The sequence below is a fragment of the Pongo abelii genome, chromosome 5 (assembly GCF_028885655.2).
Source record: "Pongo abelii isolate AG06213 chromosome 5, NHGRI_mPonAbe1-v2.0_pri, whole genome shotgun sequence".
NCBI lineage: Eukaryota > Metazoa > Chordata > Mammalia > Primates > Hominidae > Pongo > Pongo abelii.
In genome coordinates this window covers 33,512,360-33,539,767 of record NC_071990.2, presented here as the reverse complement: position 1 = coordinate 33,539,767, position 27,408 = coordinate 33,512,360, and the positions used below count along the sequence as shown (strand labels likewise).

The 27,408-nt window shown below is 53.3% G+C and overlaps 5 protein-coding genes and 1 long non-coding RNA gene across 14 annotated transcripts; 2 read left to right on the top strand and 4 right to left on the bottom strand.

Moving 5' to 3' along the window:
- The first annotated feature begins 42 nt into the window (after nt 1–42).
- Nucleotides 43–7,784, top strand: RGL2 (ral guanine nucleotide dissociation stimulator like 2). 4 transcript variants are annotated; one of them, XM_054557383.2, is made up of 19 exons: nt 43–591; nt 809–1,005; nt 1,480–1,524; nt 2,338–2,421; nt 2,677–2,855; nt 2,989–3,039; nt 3,128–3,425; nt 3,691–3,942; nt 4,028–4,131; nt 4,239–4,323; nt 4,402–4,470; nt 4,685–4,759; nt 5,383–5,415; nt 5,533–5,654; nt 5,750–5,845; nt 5,926–6,037; nt 6,143–6,433; nt 6,894–7,008; nt 7,125–7,784. In XM_054557383.2, the coding sequence occupies exons 2-19, from the start codon at nt 850–852 to the stop codon at nt 7,334–7,336; spliced, it is 2,379 nt and encodes a 792-aa protein (XP_054413358.1). In that variant the 5' UTR covers nt 43–591; nt 809–849; the 3' UTR covers nt 7,337–7,784. The 4 variants fall into 4 exon arrangements, with proteins under 4 accessions (XP_054413358.1, XP_009238749.2, XP_054413359.1 ...); XM_009240474.4 differs by lacking the exon at nt 1,480–1,524 and having other exon boundaries at nt 45–591; XM_009240547.4 differs by lacking the exons at nt 43–591; nt 809–1,005 and adding an exon at nt 2,110–2,239 and having other exon boundaries at nt 1,478–1,657.
- On the bottom strand, nt 1,018–2,685 carry LOC129059920 (uncharacterized). Its single transcript, XR_008526130.2, has 2 exons — nt 2,448–2,685; nt 1,018–1,385 (listed from the first exon to the last, which is right to left on the bottom strand). It is a non-coding gene; the product is annotated as an uncharacterized LOC129059920 (long non-coding RNA).
- A 721-nt stretch (nt 7,785–8,505) lies between the features above and the next one.
- On the bottom strand, nt 8,506–9,867 carry PFDN6 (prefoldin subunit 6). 5 transcript variants are annotated; one of them, XM_009240352.4, is made up of 5 exons: nt 9,729–9,867; nt 9,498–9,648; nt 9,185–9,255; nt 8,979–9,103; nt 8,506–8,728 (listed from the first exon to the last, which is right to left on the bottom strand). In XM_009240352.4, the coding sequence occupies exons 2-5, from the start codon at nt 9,559–9,561 to the stop codon at nt 8,599–8,601; spliced, it is 390 nt and encodes a 129-aa protein (XP_009238627.1). In that variant the 5' UTR covers nt 9,562–9,648; nt 9,729–9,867; the 3' UTR covers nt 8,506–8,598. The 5 variants fall into 5 exon arrangements, with proteins under 5 accessions (XP_009238627.1, XP_024104138.1, XP_009238664.1 ...); XM_024248370.3 differs by having other exon boundaries at nt 9,498–9,576; nt 9,799–9,825; XM_009240389.4 differs by having other exon boundaries at nt 9,799–9,823.
- A 13-nt stretch (nt 9,868–9,880) lies between these two features.
- WDR46 (WD repeat domain 46) lies at nt 9,881–20,253 on the top strand. 2 transcript variants are annotated; one of them, XM_002809149.6, is made up of 15 exons: nt 9,881–10,317; nt 10,414–10,623; nt 10,733–10,813; nt 10,957–11,069; nt 11,192–11,279; nt 11,409–11,470; nt 11,717–11,821; nt 11,931–12,081; nt 12,210–12,345; nt 12,545–12,644; nt 18,402–18,715; nt 18,867–18,961; nt 19,511–19,606; nt 19,760–19,873; nt 19,978–20,253. In XM_002809149.6, the coding sequence occupies exons 1-15, from the start codon at nt 10,249–10,251 to the stop codon at nt 20,083–20,085; spliced, it is 1,842 nt and encodes a 613-aa protein (XP_002809195.2). In that variant the 5' UTR covers nt 9,881–10,248; the 3' UTR covers nt 20,086–20,253. The 2 variants fall into 2 exon arrangements, with proteins under 2 accessions (XP_002809195.2, XP_054413360.2); XM_054557385.2 differs by lacking the exon at nt 18,402–18,715 and having other exon boundaries at nt 9,887–10,317; nt 12,545–12,640.
- Nucleotides 20,254–20,536: 283 nt separating this feature from the next.
- On the bottom strand, nt 20,537–22,869 carry B3GALT4 (beta-1,3-galactosyltransferase 4). The gene has a single exon (XM_009240211.3). It carries the CDS (start codon nt 21,940–21,942, stop codon nt 20,806–20,808), a length of 1,137 nt encoding a protein of 378 aa, XP_009238486.1. The 5' UTR covers nt 21,943–22,869; the 3' UTR covers nt 20,537–20,805.
- Nucleotides 22,849–27,408, bottom strand: RPS18 (ribosomal protein S18). The gene is made up of 6 exons (XM_002809152.4): nt 27,232–27,408; nt 26,633–26,731; nt 23,474–23,560; nt 23,291–23,392; nt 23,090–23,181; nt 22,849–22,965 (listed from the first exon to the last, which is right to left on the bottom strand). The coding sequence occupies exons 1-6, from the start codon at nt 27,232–27,234 to the stop codon at nt 22,890–22,892; spliced, it is 459 nt and encodes a 152-aa protein (XP_002809198.1). The 5' UTR covers nt 27,235–27,408; the 3' UTR covers nt 22,849–22,889.

Below are 27,408 nucleotides of genomic sequence, written 5' to 3'. Positions count from 1 at the left end.
GGCTGCTTCCTGCCCCGCCCCCTGCCGAGGGGGCGGGAATCGAGGGCCCTTCGGAAAACCCGGCCGGGATTTCGGTCAGCTACATTCGTGGGTTGTGGTGGGGAGCGTAATCCCGTGGGGATGGAGTGACCGGCTCTCTCTCCGCCTGAAACGCTTCCCGCGGGAGTTTTAGCCGTGTTATTGTTTGGGAAGGGAATGTCAAATTCTGCTCCTGCCTTCCCCCAAGGGCTGGAGACTGGAATCTTTATTCCAGTTCAGTGCGGGGCGACGTGGTCTCCAGAATCCGCGAGTGTAGAGGCGGAGGACAGTGGAGCTGGGGACTCGGGCGCCTGGGTCCTGGTCCCTGAGCGTCCAGCGCTCCCCTAGTCCGCGGCCCTGGCTCCTGTCCTCACTTCCTTCCCCTTTTGGCTCCTGCTCTCGCTCTCGGAGCGGGCGGACGCGGGGGGGAGCGGAAAGGGCGGGAGGGCCCAGGAGCCCGGCGGGGGGGGTTCAAGGGGGTACGGAAAAGCCGGGGAGGGGACTCGGTCCGGGGCCGGAGACCGACGGCAACAGCGGCTCAGGACCCACGCTGCCCCCACCCCTCCCGAGCAGGTCAGAGCCTGAGCACCCTGTGCGTCCCCGTACTCGTGACCCCTCCTTCCCCAACTGCACCAAGGGCCCCCCTATTCCACCCTTCTGTTGCCCCCTCCCCCAACCTTCCTGCAGAACTCCCTTCCGGTCTTCTTGACACCCACCCACGTCCCTTCCCTGCCCGGTTCCCCCGCGCCTGCCTGACTCTCCACCCCCACCCCACCCCGTCTCTCCCCAGGCGCCCCCATGGCCCGACCCCGCTGATTCCTTCACTCGGCCATGCTCCCGCGGCCCCTGCGGCTGCTTTTGGACACGAGCCCCCCCGGGGGAGTCGTACTGAGCAGCTTCCGAAGCCGGGACCCCGAAGAGGGTGGGGGCCCAGGTGGCCTGGTCGTGGGCGGGGGGCAGGAGGAAGAGGAGGAGGAAGAAGAAGAGGTGAGACGCGGGTGGTGGGAGGTAGGGGGCGTATGTATTTCTGAAGTCTCCACTTTTCTCTTGTCTCTGGGTCCCTACATCTCCTCCTTCTTGCCTCAGTTATTCTCGCGCCTCCCAGGGTGTCGGCCCGTTTCTCTGCTGCGGGGAGTCCTGGCGTCTCTGTGGTTCTCTGTCAGTGTGACTCAGGACCTGCCCGCAGGAACCTGCCCTGTTCCTGCCTGGAACTTCTGGCTGGCTATCCCTGCGGGTCTCTGGCCCTCTACCTCTGCCTGCCTGAGTGTGCCTACCTCTCTGAGCAGTCGTGTCTTGGTCCCTGTCTCCCTCCTTGTTTTTGTTTGGCGGGGAGGGGTTTGTTTCCACAGTAACCAGCTCCTCTGACTCTGGGATTGGGGAGGGAACCCTCAGATTTCGTGACCCCTCCTTCCCTCTCTCCCCCTTCCCCCCGCCCGCCCGCCCCGCCCTGGTCCTGCGTAGAGGCCCGGAAGCCACGATTCTGGGACCTGGAGGAGAGATCCCAGGGTGGGTAGAGAGTGGTCACCTGTTTTCATTAGGGATTAATGGTGGTGGCCAGGAGCAGGATTTCGGGCCTCAGGAGGGGCCAGAGTTTGGATTTGGGGCCCCGAGGTCCTAAACTCCTAGGTCCAGATCCTAGGTGAGGGCAGGTTGACTGGCAGGGCTGGTTTTTCGGGATCGGTCGGGGGAGGGGCTGGGGCCACGTGACTCTGAGTCTACCGCCCCCCACCTCCCATCAACCCACTTCCCCTTTTTCTTCCTGCACTGGGATTGGAGCTGCTACCTTCGGGGGTCCCTTAAGGCTGCGATAGTAGAGGCGCTACCCGAGGGACCAGGGTGAAAGGGGGCCTGAGAAAGACTAATTCTCTGGGCTGGTATAGTCCTTGGCCGGGAGGGGCGGGGCATGCGGCAGTGCCTGGACTGAGGTTTCAGCTACCCCTAGTCGCTGCCTCTGGCTTGCTGCCTGTCGCTTCCCTCTCCTGCCCTTTGTACCCTGCTTCTCTGTCGTGTGTGGGTTCAGCTCTGTGGAGAAGGGGCTTTGGGGGTCTCCAGGATCAGAATTCCTATACTCCATCCACGCCTCCACTGCAGCCCCTTCGACTCCACCGGGGCCCTGAGGCGGCTGGGGTGGGGCTGTCTGGGCCCCAGTAGGGGAGACCTGGGGTCACCAGCTCCCCCAACCCTTCCTCGCACTCGCTGGTACTATGCCCTGCCACCACAGGTGAGGGGTACAGAGGGAGGAGCAGGGCCTGGGGTGAAGGCTGAGGGCAATGGGGGGTGGTGTGGAACTGTCTGACTTCCCCTTCCTTGCTCCTCCAGGCCCCTGTGTCCGTCTGGGATGAGGAGGAGGATGGTGCCGTGTTTACTGTCACAAGCCGCCAATATCGACCTCTTGATCCCTTGGTGAGATAATGACTTTAGCTTCTCACCTCTGACTCTTCATTCCCAGTTTTCCTTCCTCTGGCTGACTTTCTGGCCAGAGTGCTAGGTTGGAGTTCTGGAGTCCTGGACTCTGCTGTGTGACATAGGCCAAGACTTTTGCCCTCTCTGAGTATCAGAAAAATGAGTCTGGAACATCTCCTGGGTCTGGGATTGTCCTCAGAAATCTAGGGGCAGAGTGGGAGAAAGGGTTGGTGATCATCTCTCTGTGTTCTCCAGGTCCCTATGCCTCCCCCACGTTCCTCCCGACGTCTCCGAGCTGGCACTCTGGAGGCCCTGGTCAGACACCTACTGGATACCCGGACATCAGGGACTGATGTGACCTTCATGTCAGCCTTCCTGGCCACCCACCGGGCCTTCACCTCCACGCCTGCCTTGCTAGGGCTTATGGCTGACAGGTCAGAGTCATAAGGGACCCAGGGTGGTGGAGTGTCTGCCCGGATTTCCTAAAGCTGCAACATCCCACCAAAATAGTCAAAGCCACTGAAGGTTTGGGAAAAATGGACAGATAGATCCTCTTCTCCCCCTCAGGCTGGAAGCCCTTGAATCTCATCCTACCGACGAACTAGAGAGGACAACAGAGTGAGTGACCCCTGGTTCTTAATCTCACAGTCCTCTCTGCCCAGGCTGCAGCTTTACCTCTCACCCTTGGCTGATTCCCTTCTCCCAGGGTAGCCATCTCTGTACTGTCAACCTGGCTGGCCTCTCACCCTGAGGATTTTGGCTCTGAGGCCAAGGGTCAGCTTGACCGGCTTGAGAGCTTCTTACTTCAGACAGGGTATGCAGCAGGGAAGGGTGTTGGGGGGGGCAGCGCTGACCTCATCCGCAACCTCCGGTCCCGGGTGGACCCCCAGGCCCCCGACCTTCCTAAGCCCCTGGCCCTCCCCGGCGATCCCCCTGCTGACCCCACGGATGTCCTGGTGTTCCTCGCTGACCACTTGGCCGAACAGCTGACCCTGCTAGATGCGGTGAGACCCTGACCTCTGGCCCCTATGCCCCCGACCCCTTACTAACCTCTCCTTGACTCCAGATCCTTTCCTTGCTTCCACCCCTTCCTGATCCAGCTCCTAGCCTCCTCCACCTACCATTTTGATTTTCCTTTTCCCTTTGGTCGTTACCCTTCAAACCCTGTGCCCCTCTGGTTCCTTGGCCACCTGAGATCCTCAGATCCCTGATATTGGAAAGCTGACCTCACTTGACTGTGAACTTTAACCTCTGACCTCTACCCTGCAGGAGCTTTTTCTCAATTTGATCCCCTCTCAGTGCCTGGGAGGCCTGTGGGGTCACAGAGACCGGCCAGGACATTCTCACCTCTGTCCATCTGTCCGAGCTACTGTCACACAGTTCAACAAGGTGGCAGGGGCAGTGGTTAGTTCTGTCCTGGGGGCTACTTCCACTGGAGAGGGACCTGGGGAGGTGACCATACGGCCACTCCGTCCCCCTCAGAGGGCCCGGCTCCTGGAGAAGTGGATCCGCGTGGCAGAGGTGAGAGAGAAGATTGCCCTACGGTTGGCGGCCATGGAATGGAGAGGCCTCCCATAGCCTTAGCTCTCCTCTTTGACCCCCACAGGAGTGCCGGCTGCTCCGAAACTTCTCTTCAGTTTATGCCGTGGTGTCAGCCCTGCAGTCCAGCCCCATCCACAGGCTTCGGGCAGCCTGGGGGGAAGCAACCAGGTGGGGAGGATGAGGCATCGGACTGGGGTGGGAGTTCCTCAGAAGGCAGGGAAGAGGGGGTAACAGAGCCAGGCCTGTCCTCAGGGCCACTTTTCTCCCTTCCCCAGGGACAGCCTCAGAGTCTTTTCCAGTCTCTGCCAGATTTTCTCCGAGGAGGATAATTATTCCCAGAGTCGGGAGCTGCTCGTGCAGGTAAGAGCCTGGTTTGTGGCATTCCCACCTCTCCCTGCTCCCTACTGCTCCCCCATGTCTCTATTTTGTCACCACCAGGAGGTGAAGCTGCAGTCTCCTCTGGAGCCACACTCCAAGAAGGCCCCGAGGTCTGGCTCCCGGGGTGGGGTGAGTGACTAGCGGGGTGGTGGGCTTGGGGGTGGTGATTATGAAGGGGTGAGGAGTATGTTTTGGGCGAGCAGCCTGAAGGATGGGTAAGGGAGGCACAGAGGGGTGAGGAGAATGAAATCTGTTCTCTGAGGCAATGGGGAGGGCAAGTGCGGAGGGATGGTGGGCCCTCACGTCAATGGCAGGCACTTCTGACCCTGACCCCTGACCTCAGGGTGTGGTCCCATACCTTGGCACCTTCCTGAAGGACCTTGTGATGCTGGATGCAGCCTCCAAGGATGAGTTGGAGGTCAGTGGTGTGTGTGTGTGTCATTGTGATGATGTAACAAGTGGGCTGCAGGGTCGGACGGACCCCCCCCCCGCCCCTTGCAAGGGGCTGTAAGGCACAAATAGCTGAGTGTGGGACAGAGCCAGATCTGTTTCTGTGCCAAGTCGCCTCAGTGATCTGTAAATGGGAAACTAGAAATAGCATCTACATTGATCTGTTATAAGGGTTAAATGAATTTATATTTGTCAAGTGCTTAGAACGTGCCTGAAACGTAAGCACATCTAGGTTTTGCGATGGGCTCCTGCTCTATTGCTAGTTTGTTAAATAAACAAATACTGAGACCTTGGGCAAGTTCCTTATCCTCTCTGGATAAGGAATCCTGTCAAATTGGATACTATCCGGTCCTCTCATCTGCAAAGCAGCCTCATTGTCTGCCTGAGATATTCAATTTAAAGGGTCAAGTGGAGTGCTTAGGCCATGATAGATTGAGGAGGAAGACAGGGAGGGATGGAAGAGTCAGAGAGGCTGGAGGGAAGTGGTTATGAGTTGGATGTGGCTGTGTGTGTTTAAGAGAGGGGATATTCTCTCTCTGTGGCCTGGAAGGTAGGGTTGGAACTTTCACCCCATCCCCATTTTCCTCGCAGAATGGATACATCAATTTTGACAAGCGGAGGAAGGTGAGCGGAGTGCCTGGGCTGGATGCTGGACTTCCCTATCCATGTTCCAGGAAGGGGAGGGGGGAAAGTCAGGGGTCCCTGAGTTTTGGCTCCTGCAGTTTGAGGGCTCCTTCCCAGGAGTTTGCAGTCCTTTCTGAGTTGCGACGGCTCCAGAATGAATGTCGTGGCTATAACCTCCAACCTGACCATGATATCCAGAGGTGGCTACAGGGGCTCCGGCCACTGACAGAGGCTCAGAGGTGACTGGCGGGTGAGGTTGGGACTCCAGGGTTCTAGCCAGGTGTGGGGGATTGGTGTCATGTCCTGAGCTCTGCCTATTGCCCCCCTAACCCAGCCATCGTGTATCCTGTGAGGTGGAGCCACCTGGTTCCAGTGACCCTCCTGCCCCACGGGTGCTTCGGCCAACACTGGTCATCTCGCAGTGGACAGAGTGAGAGATTCACTGGCTGGGGGGTGGTTTCTTGGGACTTCCACTTTTCTTCTGATCCTCCCAACCTCCTGCCACTGCAGGGTTCTGGGCTCTGTTGGGGTCCCTACCCCACTTGTGTCCTGTGACCGGCCCAGTATCGGGGGAGATGAGGCGCCTACAACTCCTGCTCCTCTGCTGACTCGGCTGGCCCAGGTGAGTTCTACTCCTGACTCTGACCTTGATGCTGACCCTCACTCTGTAAATTTTTCTTCCTTAACCTCCCTGCCTTCATGCCAGTCCCATGTTGTTTGTTCCTAGCACATGAAGTGGCCATCTGTCTCGTCACTAGACTCTGCCCTGGAAAGCAGTCCATCCCTGCACAGTCCAGCTGACCCCAGCCACCTCTCCCCACCAGCCTCCTCCCCTAGGCCTTCTCGAGGTCACCGCCGCTCAGCCTCCTGTGGCTCCCCGCTGAGTGGGGGTGCAGAAGAGGCCTCCGGGGGGACTGGATATGGGGGAGGGGGATCTGGGCCAGGGGCCTCTGATTGCCGCATCATCCGAGTCCAGATGGAGCTGGGGGAAGATGGCAGTGTCTATAAGAGCATTTTGGTGAGGGAGCCTTGGGATGGAGTTGGGGTGAAGGATGGTGTCTTGTTGGACTATAAATGTTGTCTGAGGTTTGGGCAGCCAAATGGAATTCAATGTAGTTTTAATTTTGACCTTTGGTTTTGGCAGTTATGTTTTATTTTTATCTTCTAAACTCTAGTCTTTAATAGAAGCTGAAATTTATTTTGATGGCTATTTTGCATTAGTTGCTACACCTTAAACTTTTGGTGGCCGTATTAAAATTTCAGAATCAACAGCAGTTTCCCCACAGGGAAGCAGCTCTGTTTCATTGGGCACCATGTGGGCTGGCTTATGGGGTATAGGAAGCCACCGTATTGGGTTTCCCTGTTCATTTTAAAGCCTCGGACACAAGTAACATTTTGTGGTTGGGTTTAGTGGCTGAGGGTAGAAGGATGGGAAATCGTGGCTGATTGATTGCTCTTTTGGTCTCCTGTCCTGCCAGGTGACAAGCCAGGACAAGGCTCCAAGTGTCATCAGTCGTGTCCTTAAGAAAAACAATCGTGACTCTGCAGTGGCTTCAGAGTATGAGCTGGTACAGCTGCTACCAGGGGAGCGAGGTCAGAGGCCACGAGGGAAAGGCAGACTCGGGAGGAGAGTGGAGTGCTTCCACATCTGGGCGGCTGTGGGGGGAACAATTGTGTTTGTGTTTGACATCCATCCCCTGAACCTTCAGAGCTGACTATCCCAGCCTCGGCTAACGTATTCTACGCCATGGATGGAGCTTCACATGATTTCCTCCTGCGGCAGCGGCGAAGGTCCTCTACTGCTACACCTGGCGTCACCAGTGGCCCGTCTGCCTCAGGAACTCCTCCGAGTGAGGGAGGAGGGGGCTCCTTTCCCAGGATCAAGGCCACAGGGAGGAAGATTGCACGGGCACTGTTCTGAGGAGGAAGCCCCGTTGGCTTACAGAAGTCATGGTGTTCATACCAGATGTGGGTAGCCATCCTGAATGGTGGCAGTTATATCACATTGAGACAGAAATTCAGAAAGGTAGCCAGCCACCCTGGGGCAGTGAAGTGCCACTGGTTTACCAGACAGCTGAGAAATCCAGCCCTGTGGGAACTGGTGTCTTGTAACCAGGTTGGATACCTGTGTGTAGCTTCCCATCTTCCATGAGTGCAGCACACAGGTAGTGCTGGAAAAACGCATCAGTTTCTGATTCTTGGCCATATCTTAACATGCAAGGGCCAAGCAAAGGCCTCAAGGTTCTGAGCCCCAGGGCAGAGGGGAATGGCAAAAAGTAGGTCCTCGCAAGAGCTCTTCTTCCCACTCTGGGGGTTTCTATCACTGTGACAACACTAAGATAATAAACCAAAACACTACCTGAATTCTACTCCCCTGTCCTTGCAGTACATATAAACTGGCTGCTATGAGTGGGGGTGGGGAATTGGCTGAAGGTAGATGCCATGGAACAGGAAGGGGCACAATGTTTTCTGTCCCCATGAACAGAGCAAAAAGTGAGGTATTGGTGAAAAAAGTTTCCTCAGAACAATTTCTCTCCAGTAACCTCTCTACCACTGGTCCTTTGCTGCAAATGTGTATAACACAATTTTAGAACAAGGAAATGGCAGAACAACTTTATGGACAACATATAAACTTGGGAGGACTTATAATACCGTAAAGCATTACGTGCTGGGATTTTAAGTCAGTTTAAGCTACATTCAAGCAAATTCTAGGAAGACAGAGGCTGAAAAGTACTAATAGAGATGCCAGGGCTGCTGGCAAGGAGGGTAACCACATTTCATCCTGGGGCCTCAGGTTAGAGAACTGTGTATTCTTTTTCAATTAAACTGACATTCCTAGCAATATTCTATGTTGCAAATGCCCTTCCAAAAGAATCATGCCAACCAAGATGAGGGAGAGTTAAGGTTTGTATATACAGGCAAGAAGTAGGTTTGAAGACATTTAGGATTTCACTTTCAAGAAAGAACACTGTGCCACAAAAAGAGATTCCAAGTGCAAGAGTTTGAACCTCAGGGAGTAATACAGGTGGTGTGTGTTAAGGTGGAAGGGGCTGTGGGGATATGACAGAAGTGCCTGGTCAGGAAACAGAGCCAGGTGTTTTTACATTTTATTAGCTACAGTATAGATCCTAGAGCTGCCTCATTCCCTCCCCTCCCCTCCCCTCCCCACCCCCGACCATGGGGTCAGGCCTTGTCAGGAGCCCCTGCCTTTGCTGCCTGGGCCCGCTGGAACTCCTGCTGCAGCTGAGCAAGGGTCTCCCTCTGTTGCTCTGACTGCCGCTCAAGATCCCGGAGCTGGGATTCGTATCGCTTACTAAGGAGAGACAAGGGAGACAAGCAGAAAGGGAGAAATCAGTAGGACTTAACTATGGAGGGTGCTAAACGCAAGAGATAGGTGGAAAACTCGAGATCTAGGGGAGGGAGAAGAAGGGGGGTTAAAAGGGAAGGAAAGGGTTGGAGGAACTGGAGGACTAGGGGCCACTATGGAGAGCTGTTCTGCAATGGTTCAACACCTCTACTCCAATGATTCACTTGCAGCACACGGTGGTGGAATAAAAACTCACATTTCAGCTGTGATATAGTCCAGCCTCTTCCCTACTGTGGCCCGAGCCTCCCCCAGCTCCTGTTTGACTAGTACCGGACCCAGAAGTTTAAAGACCACGTTGGACCCATCCAGCAGGGCCAGTTCCTGATGGAGGGATGGGACATATGTGATCAGAACCATGGCTAGTACAGGTCCCTCCTCGCCCCACAAATCCCAGTCCCTCACCTCTTTCACGATATTATTTTCTGTTAGTTGTGCTTCAAGTTTCTGCCTCCCCGACATGGATTTACTTAAGTCTGTGGATGAGAGGCAAGATTAGAAACATCAAATGTGCCACCTATCCCCACAATCCTAGTCAGGTGGATATGGATCTGAGGAAGCAGAAAAGGATGGGGGCAGCGGGTGAGTGATAGGGAAGAGTACTGAGGCGGTAAAGTCTCTGCACGCGAGGGCCCAGATGGGGCAACAAACCTTATCTCGGTAATGGCTTTGGGTTGTGAGTGCATTGGGCGAGGCCATACCGACCCTGTTCCCTTACCCTTCTGTAGCTGTTGATATTTCTCCACTTCTCCCTGCAGCTTCTTCTGGATCAGCTCCGCCATGGCGGGGATGAAAGCCTACGGGGTGCGAGACAAGGGCGCTGGGTCTCACTCTCTGGAAGGTACCTGAGCTCCCTTTTCTGATCTGGCCTGCGGAAATGATAGCACTCTTGAGACGTAGCCCTGAGGGGCACCGCAACCTCCCCCCCGTCCCAGATATCGACTCCAACCTGTCTTCAGGAGATGGTGGGCGAAACGCCAAGACCCCAAGCCTCTCAACCGAAATCCTAACCTACTCACGTTCTTCCTTCAGTAGTAATAAACCCGGAAGTAAACAGGGAATGCTGGGAAAAGACTGTGCCGGAAGTTTCTTTCTGACCCTTGATGGGAAGTGTAGTTCTGACATGTTTAGCGAGTGGAGTTCTGCTAAAAAGATTAGACTCGGACATTTTTAGGCAAGATGGGGAAACTAATCCGGAAAAAGAAACCGCACCGCTACTTAGCCCCTGGCCCCGGGCCTGCCTGTCTTTTTTAAGTCACTCTTGCATAAGCTGCCGCTCGCGAGAAGGAGCCAAAAACTGTTCCACCCCTCTAAGGAGAGCGTGCCCTTACTCAAGATGGCACCTAGAGAGCTTCAGGCCTGGTACGCTGCTGATTGGATGAAGGACAGAAGGCTTCCGGGAGTTTTCAAGCCGACCGTGTGGCAGCTGAGGGGAGTTTTGCACGTGGATCGCCGTTCGGGTGGGCGAGATGGAGACAGCCCCCAAGCCGGGCAAGGATGTCCCACCCAAGAAAGACAAACTTCAGACCAAGAGAAAGGTAGAGGCCTCCCTGGGTGGGAAAGGAAGTTTTTAGCTGTGGGGTCGGGGGGCAGGGCGTGAATGCGGAGTATCAGAGTTCCTGATGTGCCTGTAGAAACTGCGGCGATACTGGGAGGAAGAGGCCGTTCCGACCACAGCCGGAGCCTCTCCAGGGCCTCCTCGTAACAAGAAGAATCGGGAGCTCCGTCCTCAGAGACCAAAAAATGCTCACATCTTAAAGAAGTCTCGGATCTCTAAGAAGCCTCAGGTCCCGAAGAAACTCCGAGAATGGAAGAACCCAGAGTCCCAGCGGAGCTTGTCCGGGGTGAGCGTGGGACTTGATGGGTGGCGAGGCAGGCCGCCTCGTGCCTTGAGAGTGACAGGGTTGGGGTCAATCCAAGGCTGTCTGCTAATTGCGTCCTCCTTTCCCCTAGGCCCAAGATCCATTCCCAGGCCCCGCCCCCGTCCCTGTGGAGGTGGTCCAGAAGTTCTGTCGCATTGACAAATCCCGAAAGGTGAGGTCCAACCGGAGAGTTGGGAAGTGTTGGAGGCAGGGAGTGTCTGGGTGAGTTGAATGGAGGCTGGGACAGGTAGCTCTCCTGTGACCCCACTTATCCTGTGCTTCTTCTGCCACTCCTCCCCACCAACAATGTTATAGCTACCACATTCTAAAGCCAAAACTCGAAGCCGACTTGAGGTGGCTGAAGCTGAGGAAGAGGAAACGAGTATCAAAGCTGCTCGTTCTGAGCTGCTGCTTGCTGAAGAACCTGGGTGAGTGGGCCCTAATCTGGACCCCCATTCCCTGCCTTATGGGACTGTCTTTTCTCGTTTTTATGTTGGTATACTTGCTTCATATTGGGAAGCTTTACTGCCATCCTAACCCTTGCTTTCAGGTTTCTGGAAGGGGAGGATGGGGAAGACACAGCAAAGATATGCCAGGCTGACATTGTGGAGGCTGTGGACATTGCAAGTGCAGCCAAGGTGAGCCTGAGGAGGTAAAGGAGCCAAGGGATTGATTGGTGGTGCGGGACAATAGAGGAATGGGGGCTAGAAGAAGGCGTTACTGCAGGGCACTCATTTTTTTTTTTTTTTCACTCTTCTCTTTCCCAGCACTTTGACTTGAATCTGCGGCAGTTTGGACCCTACAGACTAAACTACTCTCGAACTGGAAGGTAAGGTTGAATTCTAGTGACTCTTGAACTAAGATGTGTTTCCTTAACCACTTCAGCCATTCCCAGTGTATGTTTGGGTTGCTGATGAGGGGAGGGTCCTTCAATTTGCTTGGGTGTGAGGGTGAGCACCTACAGCAACATGTGTCTGCCCACCTGGAGAGATGGGGCTGGCATGGGGCAGACCTCAAGTTGTCTGAGTCGGTGGTCCCCTGCCTTAACACCCTGCCTGCCCCTCACCTCCAACAGACACCTGGCTTTTGGAGGGCGCCGAGGTCATGTGGCTGCCCTTGATTGGGTAACAAAGAAGCTTATGTGCGAGATCAACGTCATGGAGGCGGTGCAGGACATCCGGTCAGTGGCCTCACTGTCAGCGGTCAGTTGGGGTGAGATAGTCCATTCCTGATTGAATGATAGCCTGTGACCTCATTTCCCAACTGAACCACTCTTCCTCTCCCCCCAGGTTTCTCCATTCTGAGGCACTGCTTGCTGTTGCTCAGAACCGCTGGCTCCACATCTATGACAATCAGGGCATTGAGCTCCACTGTATCCGCCGCTGTGACCGAGTAACACGGCTTGAGTTCCTGCCCTTCCACTTCCTCCTGGCTACAGCTGTGAGTGGCCGTGGAGCTCAGGAACTGGATGGAAGCCCTTGGGATGACCACCTCTCCTTTAGGACCCCAGCAGAGGGAATACAGAGGGCAATCAGGACTGGGTCATTCTCTCTGTCTTTCTCTCTCAGTCAGAAACAGGCTTTCTAACCTACCTGGATGTGTCAGTGGGGAAGATTGTGGCAGCTCTGAATGCTCGAGCTGGGCGGCTTAGTGTTATGAGTCAGAACCCTTACAATGCCGTCATCCATCTCGGACACAGCAATGGTCAGTACCTGGCTTAGTTTTGACTCTCTGACCATCCTGACTTGCTTTTCTTCTATATTTGTACTTCATGAGTCCCTTAAAGTTACCCTTTTATTTCCCTTTTTTTGTTATATCTTGGTCTTGAGTTCCCATCTTTCCCATGTTTAGTAACCTCAGGCTTAGGTGTGTATTAGCAACTTTGGTTCTTCTTCTCTTCCAGGTACTGTGTCTTTATGGAGTCCAGCTATGAAGGAGCCACTGGCAAAGATCCTCTGTCATCGTGGTGGCGTCCGGGCTGTGGCAGTAGATTCTACAGGCACGTAAGTCACTGGTGGGATGAGGTGTTAGGAGTCATAGGTGGGCAGAAAGGTGTGGAAGGCAGTGTGCTTTAGGAGCACAGAGTCTAAAGCCAGGATGCCCAGGTTTAAATCCCAGTGTTACCACTGATGGGCCTTGCAAGTATGGGCATATTTCATAACCTCTGTGTGCCACAATTTCCTCACCCCGAAAATGGAAATATGAGTGTCCATTTTAAGGGTCCACAAACTTTTTCTGTAAAGAGTCAGATAGTAAATATTTTATGATTTGCTGATAAGAGGTAAAATCAAAGGGTACCGTGTAGGTATTTAAATACCAAGAGAAAACAAATTATTACAACTTTTTTTTTTGAGATGGAGTCTGGCTCTGACGCCCAGGCTGGAGTGCAATGGCGCAATCTCAGCTCACTGCAGCCTCCACCTTTCAGGTTCAAGTGATTCTCCTGCCTTGGCCTCCCGAGTATCTGGGACTACAGGCGCCTACTACAACGCCTGGCTAATTTTTGTATTTTTAGTAGAGACAGGGTTTCACCATGTTGGTCAGGCTGGTCTCAAACTCCTGACCTCAAGTGATCTGCCCGCCTCAGCCTCCCAAAGTGCTGGGATTATAGGCGTGAGCCACTGTGCCTGACCTTTTTTTTTTTTTTTTTTTTTTTAATCTTTTGAGAGAGACATAGTCTTGCTCTGTCTCCCAGGCTGGAGTGCAGTGGCGTGATCTCGGCTCACTGCAACCTCCGCCTCCCGGATTCAAGCGATTCTTCTGCCTCAGTCTCCCAAGTAGCTGGGATTACAGGCACCTGCCATCATGCCCAGCTAATTTTGTATTTTTTTGTAGAGACGGGGTTTTACTATGTTGGCCAGGCTGGTCTTGAACTCCTGACCTCAGGTGATCTGCCCGCCTCGGCCTCCCAAAGTGTTGGGATTACAGGCATGAGCCACTGCACCTGGCCCACACATTTTTAAGTTATAAAATTGAACGTAACATGGCCAGGTGCGGTGACTCACACCTGTAATCCCAGCACTTTGGAGGCCAAGGCGGGTGGATCACCTGAGGTCAGGAGTTCGAGACCAGCCTGGCCAACATGGCGAAACCCTGTCTCTACTAAAAATCCACAAAATTAGCCGGGTGTTGTGGCGGGGGCCTGTAATCCCGGCAACTTGGGAGGCTGAGGCAGGAGAATTGCTTGAACCTGGGAGACAGAGGTTGCAGTGAGCTGAGATTGCGCCATTGCACTCCAACCTGGGCAACAAGAGCAAAACTCCGTCTCAAAAAAACAAAACAAAACATAATATGAGACTGGACACAGCGGCTCATGCCTGTAATCTTAACACCTTGGTAGGCTGAGGTGGGCAGATCACTTGAGCCCAGAAGTTCGAAACAAGCCTGTGTGACATGGCAAAACTCTTGTCTCTACAAAAGATAGAGAAATTAGCTGGTGTGGTGGTGCATGCCTGTAGTCCCAGCTACTCAGGAGGCTGAGGTGGGAGGATCACCTCAGCCCAGGAGGTTAAGGCTGCAGTGAGCTGTGATCATGCCACTGCACTCTAGCATGGGCAACACAGTGAGACCCTGTCTCAGAAAAAAAAAATAATAATAATCAAATATGATATTTGTGTAATACAGATCTACTAATGGGAAGAACTGAATTTCTCTTTTTGAGGTTAACATTTTGCCTAATTGATGTACAAAGTTAGTGTTCCAAATGGTCAAATTTGACTGTAGATATTCATGTTCATGCTGATCTGTAGAGATTGCAAGTATTTCATCTTTGAAAACACCTTTTCACACAGTTAGGTAATGATGGGTGATATGTGAGGTACTTGAAATGCTGTGAAGCACTTACAACTGTGTCACTGTGACTTGTAGTGTACAAAGCAGCAGTGCAAATCAGGATGCTGTAGTCTCTGTCATGACCACTCGGCTGTGTGTTGTAGAGCAAAAGCAGCCACAGTGTAAGTAAATAGTGAGTGTGGCCACGTTCCAATAAAACTTTATTCGTGGATATTGGAATTTGAATTTCATACAGTTTTCACAGTCTCAAAATATTCTTTTGATTTTTTTTCAACCACTTAAAAATGTAAAAACCATTCTTGGCTTGTGGGCTATACAGAACTAGATGATGGGCCAGGTTTGGCCCATGGGCAGTAGTTTACCAAGCCCTGGTTTAAAGCCCTCATAAAAGCTGTTGTAGACATTAAGATGAGTTAAGGCATATAGTTTAGCACAGCGCTTAGCAAAATAGGGAGTGCTGTGTTCATCATTGTCATTCAAGATGATCGTTCTCTCCAGGTCTGGCTGATGTGAGGGGTGGAGGTGGTGTCTGCTTTGGATTTCTGCTGTTCCTGAGGGAGTATCTGCATTTTCCACAGCTTTTCTGTCTGATTTGTATTTTCCTCTGATTCCTTTTGTCGTCAGGTATTCACTGGGCACCTGCTGTGGGCGGGGCTCTGCTCTGAGGTTCTGGAGATAAAAGGATGAATCGTTGAGCCTGCCCTGGTGTGGTGCTCCAGTTATCCTTTAGGTATAAAAACTTGTGGCTATGTTTTTTTTTTTTGAGACGGAGTCTTGATCTGTCACCCAGGCTGGAGCGCAGTGGCACAATCTCAGCTCACCACAACCGCTGCCCCCTGGGGTTCAAGCGATTCTCCTGCCTCAGCCTCCTGAGTAGCTGGGATTACAGGCGCCCACGAACCACGCCTGGTTAATTTTTTAATGTTTAGTAGAGATGGGGTTTCACCGTCTTGGCCAGGCTGGTCTTGAACTCCTGACATCATGATCCACCTGCTTCGGCCTCCCAAAGTGCAAGTGTTGGGATTACAGGCATGAGCCACTGCACCTGGCCATGGCTATGGTTTTTGAGAATGACTGGCCAGGTGATGCATTTATTTATTTTATTACTATTTTCCAAGACAGAGTCTTGATCTGTCACCCAGGCTGGAGTGCAGTGGTGCGATCTCGGTTCATTACAACCTCCGCCTCCTAGGCTCAAGTGATTCTTCTGTCTCAGCCTCCGAGTAGCTGGGACTACAAGTGCGTGCCACTGCACGCAGCTAATTTTTGTATTTTTAGTAGAGATGGGGTTTTGCCATGTTGGCTTGGCTGGTCTCAAACTCCTGACCTCAGGTGATCCGCCCACCTTGGCCTCCGAAAGCGCTGGGATTACAGGCATGAGCCACCACGCCTGGCCCAGGTGATGCCATTAGTTTCTACGCAGTTGTCCTCTGTCATCCCAGACTCAATGTGTCCATCACTGGATAGGTCACCGCCTCCTAAAGTTTCTCTTGACCTGCTGTCATCTCCCAGAATTTTCCTGTCACCCAGAATTTGACTCAGGCACACAACACCACACCTGGATAATTCTTCTATTTTTTGTAGAGATAGGGTTTCACCATGTAGCCCAGGCTGGTCTCTGTCTTGAACTCCTGGGCTCAAGCGGTCCTCCCACCTCAGCCTCCCAAAGTACTGGCATTACAGGTATGAGCCACCACACCCAGCTTGGCCACCAGCTTATTCAAAGTCTCCAGGATGCTGGGACCACCCCCCCCACCACCCCCTCCTTGCTTTTCCATAATTGTATCTTTTTTTTTTTTTTGAGACGGAGTCTCACTCTGTCACCCAGGCTGGAGTGCAATGGTGTGGTCTCAGCTCACTGCAACCTCCGCCTCCTGGGTTCAAGCGATTCTCCTGCCTCAGCCTCCTGAGAAGCTGGGACTACAGGTGTGCGCCACCACACCCGGCTAATTTTTGTATTTTTAGTAGAGATGGAATTTCACCATGTTGGCCAGGCTGGTGAACTCCTGACCTTGTGATCCGCCCACCTGTCCTCCCAAAGTGCTGAGATTATAGGCATGAGCCACCGTGTCCGGCCTTTGTAATTGTATCTTTGTGAACAAGTGATTTGGTTCTGCCCTTGGTTTCTGCCCTCTCTGGGCCACTGGGCCAAAGCTGTAGCTTGCTCTCCGTGGGCTACCTGGGTCAGCCACTCCTGTGCTTAGGGCTTAATCACTAGTTCACTGAGGCCTGAAGTTTAATCAACACCTTGATGCTGAACAGCTCTGGTCCTTGTGACCTTCAGCCCATCTCTGCTTTTCTTTGGTCCTCCTCAGGAGCTTGTCAGGCCACGGGGGCTCCAGTGATGAAGCTGACCATCTTTCTTAAGAGGTGTTCTGGTAGCTTGTATTATGACTGGAGTGGGTTGACTTCTCAAAGCCAAACTGCTGCTTGCAAGTTTAGTAGTACAGTAGACTCCTTTCTGGCACTGGGCTGGTCTTTACCCAGGGGTCCCATAGATGGGTGTGTGGAGGGGAGAAGAGCCAGCATGCATCCTTGAGTTGTTAGTTCACCAAAGGATGTGACTCTGTGTTCCAGGAGCGCTCAGTAATTCCTGGTTTGCACTGATGGCCTTTCTCTTTGGTAAAGTCAGGGCACTGATTATCTTGTCGGAAGTATCCAGCTGGGCCTCTCTTGGGCTCCATCACTGTGCAAGTCTCTGCTCATAAGAACTCTTTAGCTCCCTTCTCCTGGGTTCACAGCCAAGGCAAAAAAGAGTCCTTGGCCTCTTGGCAAACATACATCCCCTACCTGGCTGGTCCCCCTTCAGTTTCCCTCTCTAAGGAACAACTTGAACATAGAAACTCCAACCTCACCTGTAATCCCAGCACTCTGGGAGGCCGAGGTGGGCAGGTCATTTGAGGCCAGGAGTTCAAGACCAGCGTGGTCAACATGGCGAAACCCCGGCTCTACTAAAAATTAGCGGTGGTGGCGCATGCCTGTAATCCCAGCTACTTGGGAGGCTGAGGCGCGAGAATCACTTGAACCAGGGAGGCAGAGGCTGCAGTGAGCCAGGGTCATGCCACTGCACTCCAGCTTGGGCAACAGAGTGAGACCCTGTCTCAAAAAAAGAAAAACTCCAACTTCTGAAAGTAAACAACTTATGCAGTGCATGATTCCTGGAGAGGATTTGGTCACCAACCTTCCCTCCTTCCTTCCAGGGAAAGGACACAGAGGGGCAGGGCAAGGGCCTCCAGTGCGTTACTTCACCACTTCCTGAGTAGGTCTTCTCAAGTCCTTGGAGCCTTCACTTTGTGATTTGTCACTGCCAGAGAGCAATGTTGGGATCATGAGCTGTGGGTCCTCAGTCTGACTTTAAAGAAACCTCACAAATTGTCTGCTCCTGATTTTCCTGACCATGTTTCCCACCAATCCTGCTAACAAACCTCTGCTTCCCTCTCAGTCTCCACACTCTGGTGTTAATGCATTTGAACCTGCTGTGTATCTGCTTCCTGTACTTTTTTGAGAATTATCTAGAATGGCTCAAATCCCACCTTTCCCATGGAGCCTTTCTGACCACTGCAGATGCTCCTTCCCCTTGCTGGGCTGTGTGCTGCATGTGTGTACAGGGGCACATCACACTTAGGTGCAGCCTGTAGTGTGGGTGTTCGTTTTGACGCCTGTGTCTTGAGAGGGCTGTGTGGTATTCGCAGGTTAGAGGCAGATGCTAAAGAGACAGGCCTGACCATTCACTGACCTAGCTTTCCTTTCCCTGAGCTTCAGTTTCCTCACCTCTTAAAGGGAAATAAAAATAGTAAGAGTTGTGTGCAGCTTAACTGAGAGGATGCCTGCGGAGTGTTCAGGGTGATGGCAGTGGTTATTACTATTAATCTTTTTCTCCCCAGCCAGACTTGATGCCTGGACTTGGCCACAGCTTGCTTGGTAAACCCATTTACTGACATATTAATTGATCCCTCTTCTCTCACCAGGTACATGGCCACCTCTGGCCTAGACCACCAGCTGAAAATCTTTGACTTGCGAGGGACGTACCAGCCTCTGAGCACTCGGACCCTGCCCCATGGAGCAGGGCACCTGGCCTTCTCCCAGAGGGGACTGCTGGTGGCGGGAATGGGTGACGTTGTCAACATCTGGGCAGGGCAGGGCAAGGCCAGCCCACCCTCCCTTGAACAGCCCTACCTCACCCACCGGCTCTCAGGCCCTGTGCATGGCCTTCAGTTCTGCCCCTTTGAAGATGTGCTGGGGGTGGGGCACACTGGGGGCATCACCAGCATGCTGGTCCCTGGTGAGTGGGCCAGGGGATGGGGCTTGAAGTGAATGAACTCTGGGTGGAAGTTTGGGCCGGAGACATCCAGGAACTGGGGGCTTAGTTGGGCTGGAGCTGTTGGACTGAGGTTCTTCCTTATGGCTCCATGCTTCTCCCTCCCTCCCTTCAGGGGCCGGTGAGCCCAACTTCGATGGCCTGGAGAGTAATCCATACAGAAGCCGGAAGCAGCGCCAGGAGTGGGAGGTGAAGGCCCTGCTAGAGAAGGTGAGGCTCCCCTGCTGGAGAGGGTGAGATTCCCCCCACTGCTGGAAAGGGCCAGGTTCCCCCCTCCTGGAGAGGGTGAGGTTCCTCCTTCCTGGAGAAGGTCAGGCTCCCCCATGCTGGAGAAGGTAAGGTTCCCTCTTCCTGGAGAGGGTGAGATTCCCCTCTCCTGGACAGGGTCAGGTTTCCCTCTGCTGGAGAGGGTGAGATTCCCCCTGCTGGAGAGGGTCAGGTTTCCCTCTGCTGGAGAGGGTGAGATTCCCTCTCCTGGAGAGGGTCAGGTTTCCCCCTGCTGGAGAGGGTCAGGTTCCCCGCTGCTGGAGAGGGTGAGATTGCCCCTGTTGGAGGTGAGGTTCCCCTGCTGGAGAGAGTGAGGCCCCTGCTGCTGGGGAAGGTGTGCATGTGGTTTGGGGTTGGAGGTAGAGAAAGCTCTCCTGATGTCTCATGCTGGGGGTCTTGGGTAGAGGGGTTCAGCAGCCTCCCTGGCTTCTCTTTTTGGTGCTGCCCTCCTGTGGCTCCTTGCTGAGTCCTGTCCCTCTGTGACACCCCCAGGTACCTGCAGAGCTTATTTGTCTGGACCCACGAGCCCTGGCCGAGGTGGATGTCATCTCCCTGGAGCAGGGAAAGAAGGAGCAGATAGAGAGGCTGGTATGGAGCAGGCCCCTGAATGCCCAGGCCCGTCTTCTCCCCCACATCCTCTCCCCACCATGGCTTGTCCCCAGAAGTGCGGCCAGCAGGTGGGTGCTGCCAGTTCCCTGACTCCGAGGCTGTAACAGATTTCACTCCTGTCCCCTCCCTCAGGGCTATGACCCGCAGGCTAAGGCTCCCTTCCAGCCAAAGCCAAAGCAGAAGGGCCGCAGCTCCACGGCAAGCCTGGTGAAGAGGAAGAGGAAGGTCATGGATGAGGAACACAGGGTAAATGGGCCTTCCCAGGCTGCACCCTCCTGCTTGTGCCTCTGCCCTTGTCAGCCTGCCACTTCTCACTCTGTGCCTGTGTCCTCCCCCTCTCTGGTCCCCAGGACAAGGTCCGACAGAGCCTTCAGCAGCAGCATCATAAGGAAGCGAAGGAAGCGAAGGCCAAGCCCACGGGGGCCCGGCCATCTGCCCTGGACAGATTTGTGCACTGAGCCAGACTCCAGGGTTGCCTGGGAACAGTCTCTCCCCAAGATCACCTGTAGGGAAATGAGTGTTCCCTGGAACAAGGAGGTGGGGGCAGTGTGGCCCCTTCCCCAACTGGGGGTGGACAGCCGTCTCTTGGGGTGGGTTGGTATTAAAGAGGAAAGCGATTTTTTGGATAATGTGTCTGGATCATCTTGTGGACCTGTTCCCCTCCCCCTTGCCAAGCATGAGGCCATTCTAGGATCGGAGGGGTCCGTGTCCTGCCTCTGCCCCCACCCCCGTACCTTGTGGCTGCTGTGGCCTTAGCTTTGCCTTTTAGGGGCCTTCGTCCTCAGAGAGGCTGTCCTCTCTCCCATGTCCCTGGAGATGTCCTTCCCATGCAGCAGGGTCTGGCAGCCTCTGGGCTCTCCAGGTTTGTGGTGTTCTGGGGGTCCTGGTGAAGACCACACTGCACTCGAAGAAGTGGAGACAAGTTTATTGAGGCGCTTGACACCCCTCTTCTGCCCTAGCTTGAGAGAACAACTGCAGCATTTTTTTCTTTTTCTCTTCCCGATGACCATCTTTCGGGCTGGCGGGCCAGGCCCCTGGGTGTCTCCCATATCCCTGTCTTTAGTGAGACTGAAGATCTGGTATAAGGAAACAGATCAGCTGCAGCCAGTGAGGGTCCCTGCGTTGGGCCTGGGAGAGAGAAGGTCCTGTTCCTGCCTTTCCTGTGGCCCCAGGCACTCTCAGCTCTGAAGCCAGGCTATTGCTCGACACCGCAGGATGCCCAGGACTCCCTGGAACCAGGAGCAAAAGGGCGCAGTCCTTTCCCCGTCAGAGCCACCCACCAGCTTCCAGGCTTCCTGCATCTTCCACGGATCCAGCCTGTGGGACGTCAGCAGGAATTTCCCATAGCAGCACCGGTCTAGCGGGTAGTGGGTGGCACCAGCCAGCTTGACACACTGTGTTGGGGCGAGGCCTCCTCGTCGGGCACTTACCCCCACAAAGACATCCTCTAATGGGAGAGGGGGTGCCCGGCTGGCCACCTTGAGAATGAGCTGCACAGCAGACGCTGATAGCACATACCCTGTGCCTGAGGCATAGGGTGGAAAGGGGCCCCAGGTGTGAGGCCACTGCTCCTCTGATACGCGGTGCCTGCCTCCTGGTGTCCGAGAGGGGTTCACGCGCCAGTGCACCCGGCCCAGGTACAGAAGAGGCACTTCCTCGCTGTGCAAAACCTGGCCTCCTTCCTGCTCAGCCTCTCTCTGGGGTTCCGTGCTTCTCTCCCATTGCTCCCAACGGCCCCCTCGCAAGACCAGCTCTGATACCAGTTCAGGGACGTTGACATACACATCATCGTCCGTCTTGAGGACGTATCGGGCCATGGGGCAGTGTTTCTCAGCCCAGTTCAGCCCGCTGAGGGTCTTTAGTGTGAGGTTGCGGTAGGAGTCCTGGAAGGCGGCCTGTAAGATATCCCCCTGGGCTGCTGACTCCGAGGCCAGGTCACTCCCCTGAGAGCCCCACACGGGGTGCTGTGCATTCGGCTCTCCCAGCAGGAATAGCGTCTGTACCCTGAGCCCCCGGGCCTCGCGCAGCCCGCCCCACGAGGCCCGAATGGCGTTTCTCTGGTTCAGGTTCTCCGGAGCCGTGCACACCAGGATGAGCAGGAAGGGAGGGGCCCCGGGACCACTGCAAGCTTCCTGGTTGGGGATCAAGAGACGGGGCAGGGCCAGGGGCGGCCCCGGTGAGGCGGGGGCTGGAAGCAGGGAGGCTAGTGAGAGGCTCAGCAGCTCCTCCCCCAACCCCGAAGGCCCGAAGAGGGTCCAGACGATCACCAGCAGCAGAGCGGCGAGAAGGAGGCGCCGGAAGAGCCTGAGCTGCATGGTGCGGCGTACTCCGAGGGGATCCGTAAGAGCGAAGGGCGGAGACTAGCTCCCCGGGCCTGGGTCACGGCCGAGGACTTAACCGACCACGCCCGGGATGCGGAGAACGGAGCGCGCGACCGGGACCAGCGCACCCTGGGGGGCGGGGAGAGGCGGTGCAGCTGCGGACCGCGGTCGAGGCATGCTGCGGGGGTGGCTACCTTGTCGCCGCGGCCTCGCCGCCAGCAAGCTCCGCTCCATGGCTGGCCGACTGCGGCACTCACGGCCCCTCCCCCGCCTCGCCCCGGCGGCCGGTCTGCCGCCCGCTTCCGCGTTGCGCGCTCCCATCCCCGCCGGAAGCGGCGTCGGAGCAGCGCGGCAGGGCGCGGAAACCCGGGCGGGTGGAGTGGCACCAAACGGAGTGAGACCGGTCTGTCCAGCCGCTCCCCATCCCAACCCACCCACGTACTCCACCAGGGAGACCACACCCTTCATAACCAACGTCCGCGTTTTTGCCTTTGTTGCTTCGGTCACAGCCCGAAGGATTTTCTCTTATGACTAGATGACCCTTTTAAAAACAAAACAAAACAAACAACCCAGAGTGACCAAGACCTGCAAACTCACCTGAACCGCAACTGGCTAGGCTCAGCTACCCACTCCACAATCATGCTGCACACCACCCCAGGGTGTTGGTCTCTAAACTGGTCTGGGTCAGCCCCTCAAGGCTGGGAACTGTTTTCCCCTCACATTTCTCTTTACAGAGAGGGACATCACTAGCTACATATAAGGAGACTGGGGGGTCTGCAGCATCACCACTGCTAAAACTAATAGCACTGTGTGGTCAACTGAGTAGGGCAGCTCTAAATGGAAAAAGGACCCAGCACTTTAACATTCCCTATTAGAATGGACAGAAAGGACAGGAAGCCATAGGTATATAAACTATTTATTAACAGACAAGGCCTACAGACTTATTTCTTCTTGGACACACCCACGGTGCGGCCACGGCGGCCAGTGGTCTTGGTGTGCTGGCCTCGGACACGAAGGCTGCAGGTAAAAAGAGAAGGGTCATAGGTCATACACAGCACAAACAAAAGGTCGGGGAAAAGGAAGAGCGAGTAGGAGGAATGCTGTGAGTCGAGGTAGGCAGGGAGATCAGACCCCCACTCACCCCCAGAAGTGACGCAGCCCTCTGTGGGCCCGAATCTTCTTCAGTCGCTCCAGGTCTTCACGGAGCTTGTTGTCCAGACCATTGGCTAGGACCTGGATTCAGAGGAGAGGGCAAGGGATGTTTTATCCCCTGACCTCCTATGCCCAATTCTGTTAGGACCCTCCACCCTTCCTCTAATCCTGCCCTCATTTCAGTACACACCTGGCTGTATTTTCCATCCTTTACATCCTTCTGTCTGTTCAAGAACCAGTCTGGGATCTTGTACTGGCGTGGATTCTGCATAATGGTGATCACACGTTCCACCTGGCAGGCAGGACAAGGTCAGATCTAGATGGCCCCCTTTCTGAGGCTGACCCCACCCCCAGCCCCCTTCCTTGTCCTCACCTCATCCTCAGTGAGTTCTCCCGCCCTCTTGGTGAGGTCAATGTCTGCTTTCCTCAACACCACATGAGCATATCTTCGGCCCACACCCTGAATGAAGTGAGGGGTTTCGGAATTAGGGTTGAATCTAATTTTTAAATTCCTTTATAGCCTCATTATCCAAAAAGCTCACAAAGGTAGGATCTGCAATAATCTATTTTGCAATCCCCTAAGTCACCCTTTCCTCACCCACCTTTCCAGATATAAACCATTCGACAGAAGGTTAACTTTGGGCCGGGTGCAGTGGCTCACGCCTGTAATCCCAGCACTTTGGGAGGCCCAGGTGGGCGGATGACATTGAGGGCAGGAGTTCGAAACCAGCCTGGCCAACATGGTGAAACCCCGTCTCTACTAAAAATACAAGAAAAGTAGCTGAGCATGGTGGCAGGCGCCTATAATCCCTCCCAACTTGGGAGGCTGCGGCAGAATAGCTTGAACCTGGGAGGTGGAGGTTGCAGCAAGCCGAGATCGCGTGACCACACTCTAACCTGGGCAACAGTGAGACCCAGTCTCAAAAAAAAAGAAAAAACTAACTTTGTTCAGGGGCACGACTGAATCATGAACACAGAATTTAGTATTACAGACAACCCTTTGAAAGCAGGCAGTATCTTTTTTTTTTTCCCCACGTTGCTCAGCATATGTAGTTGTCACTAAGTGCCTTCTGATTCTTGCATTTAGGAGAACAAGGGGCCTGCCTCTCCAAGCTGATGCAGTAAACCAGGGTCTTATGAGTTACAGGCTTTGATTAAGGTACTGGGCTGTCAGTTCCTCGGAATCTCTAAGGGTCACAATTATTTAGGCAAATCACCGTATCCCTATAATCAAAGTATTCCAAGATCACAAACTCAATTTTGTCAGTGCCCAGAACTGACCGCCCAAGTTATTATAAAAATAAATTAATGCTTACATTGGTAGCATCACATCAACACCAGCACTAGCACCCATGCCATCTAAACTCATGAACCAAAGTGATTTGGAGATTGAAGGATGAACTGAATAGTGAGCCCTGCCCCTCATTTTGTCCAACTAGAACCTCAGAATGTGGCCCTATTTGGAAATAAGGTCTTCACGGAAATAATTAGGTAAAATGACGTTATATTTAATTAGGGTGGGCTCTAGATCCAATGACAAATCATAAGAGAGACATGAAGAGGACCATGAGATGACAGCAACAGATTGGAGTAATGCAGCTACAAGCCAAGAACACTAAGGATTACTGACAACCACCAGAAGACAGGAAGAGGCAAGGTAGGACTCTTAAGTGCCTCCAGCGCCAAGAGTAATTTTCTGCTTAGTTTATATGAACTTGTTACAGAAGGCTCCAGGAAACTAAAACAAATGGCAGTTCCTATCTGCAAGAAAGAGATCAAGGGTTGGCTTCACCGTGGCTCATGCCTGTATGCCTGCAATTCCAGCACTTTAGGAGGCTGAGGCTGGAGGATCACTGAGCCCAGGAGTTCAAGACCAGCCTGGACAACACAGCAAGATCCAGATTAGCCAGACGTGGTGGTGCACACCTGTAGCCCCAACTACTTGGAAAGTTGAGGCAGGAGGATTGACTTGAGCCCTGGAGGTCGAGGCTGCAGTGAACAGTGATTCCGCCACTCCAGCCTGGGCGACAGTCTCAAAAAATAAATGTGGCTGGGCGCAGTGGCTCACGCCTATAATCCCAGCACTTTGGGAGGCTGCGGTGGGTGGATCACCTGAAGTCAGAAGTTTAAGACCAGTCTGACCAACATGATGAAACCCCATCTCTTCTAAAAATACAAAAATTAGCTGGGCGTGTGCCTGTAATCTCAGCTACTTGGGAGGCTGAGGTGGCAGTGAAATGAGATTGCACCATTGCTCTCCGGCCTGGGTGACGGGGCAAGACTCTGTCTCAGAATAAATAAACAAACATGACCAAGGGAAATTTTTAGGTTGATTCAGAAGAGGGCAGGGTCTTTCAAATTTATTTATTAATTAAATGACAAGGTTTCACCATGTTGGCCAGGCTGGTCTCGAACTCCTGACCTTAGGGGTTCCGCCCACTTCAGTGAGCCACTGCACTAAGCCTCAAATTTAATTATATGTTTACAAGTGAAAAGACTTATTTCAAAATGGGTGTGGGAAGAGATACAGATGAAATAAGATTTCTAATTTTTAGTTAGATACATCCATGAAGGTTATTCTCTATCACACTTCTGAATGCTGTACCTCTACTTAAGCCTCACAGCCAGTCTCTGAAATAAGTACAGTATTTCACACTGCCTTATTAGTTTCACAGAGCACCCAATAGAAGAAATTTCCCTCTACAAACTCCTCAACAGAGCCAACGGTATCCCTACTACTATCCATTCCCTAACGTCGCCTAAGTACCTACCATGCAACAGAAGCCGAGAAGACGGGCCTAGCCCTGCACCCATGGACACATACTGGTAGGCTATTTCCACAACTAACTACACATTCTGACTTAAGGAAAAAAAAAAAGAACGTTATGTACCTAGAAAGCCAAGAGTTCATTAGGTTTGTGGAGAGAAATACTCAAGTGAAATAATATTCTTGCATTCATTGATTCGATTCTTAAAAGCCAAAGAGAGATGGATGTACTCCTTCACACTTCGACAGGAAAGGAGTGTCAATTATGGCATCTGAGTAAATGTCCCGCTCAGACTTCTTCCACCCTCCATCTACAGGCTTCTTCACACTTTTTATCTGTTGGTATTTCTACTTATCCCTCAAGATGCCCAATAATCCTCCAATTCTCAGGGAATATAAATTTCGCAGGAAGGGTTGCTGTTATCATGGTGGGATAGGTAAAGAAACCGAATCTAGAAGGAATCTCACAAGCTCATGGTTCAGGAAAATCTTAGCGAATTCGGGTGAGCAACCATACCTCCTCCCCACTTCCCCGAGTGAAATGTTTTGGCTTGACCTTAGACCACTCTCTTGGCTTTAATCACTTATTTTCTGTGGTAAATGCTAAAGGGGTCAGTCTCTCCCTAAACCACTTTCTTTTCTTAATCCAGCAGTCAAGGTGATCTGGATGAGACTCAAGTCTCCCCAACCTTGCTTCATTTTTGCTTATGTCTTCACAACCCAATTCTCATTTACATTCCCTATTCCTTACCCTACTTCACTTACCTTAATGGCAGTGATGGCAAAGGCTATTTTCCGCCGCCCATCGATGTTGGTGTTGAGTACTCGCAAAATATGCTGGAACTTTTCAGGGATCACTAGAGACTAGTTGAAAAAGTACGGGGGAAGAAATCAGACACAGTAAACTATCAAACAGTAAGGTTGATAAGGCAAACGAACTTCATACAAAAAGGTTAAGCCTGTCACACAAGTGGCAAGACACCCGCCCCCCACCCCTTAGGTTTTCACACCACAAACTCCTCAGTCCTGCAGAGTAGGCACATGAAGCGTTCAAGCTTGGGAAAATGCAACCTCTGGAGAGAGGAAGCAGGTCTCCTGCCCATTCCCAAAAGTGCGTGGCGGAAGCCAGAGTTCCCCATATACGCCCGAGCCTTAGGCAGCTTCCTTGCGCCCGAGCAGTGACCCTTCCTCGGGCCCGCTCTCCGGAATTGGAAATCTTTGGAGTCCCTTTCCAGGCACGCGATCCAAGGCTCCATAAAGAAAGTCGCAGGCCCTCAGGACAGGACGTTTCCAGAACCCTGACAGCCGGCTTTCCTTGCCCGAGTTGCGATGTCGCTGGATCACGGCACGGATTCCAGTCTTACCATGGCGGCAGCACGAGCGGCGGCGTGTAGGCCTCCTGTGGAAGAGAGAGCGGAAGTGACGCGATATCATTATATAGCTTCCAGGAGGAAGAGGCGGTGCGATCTAGGAGACGTGCTTCCGGAAACTGTTTAAGCGCGACCTGGCTGGATTTATGAGAGTATGGCTTGTGTACCACA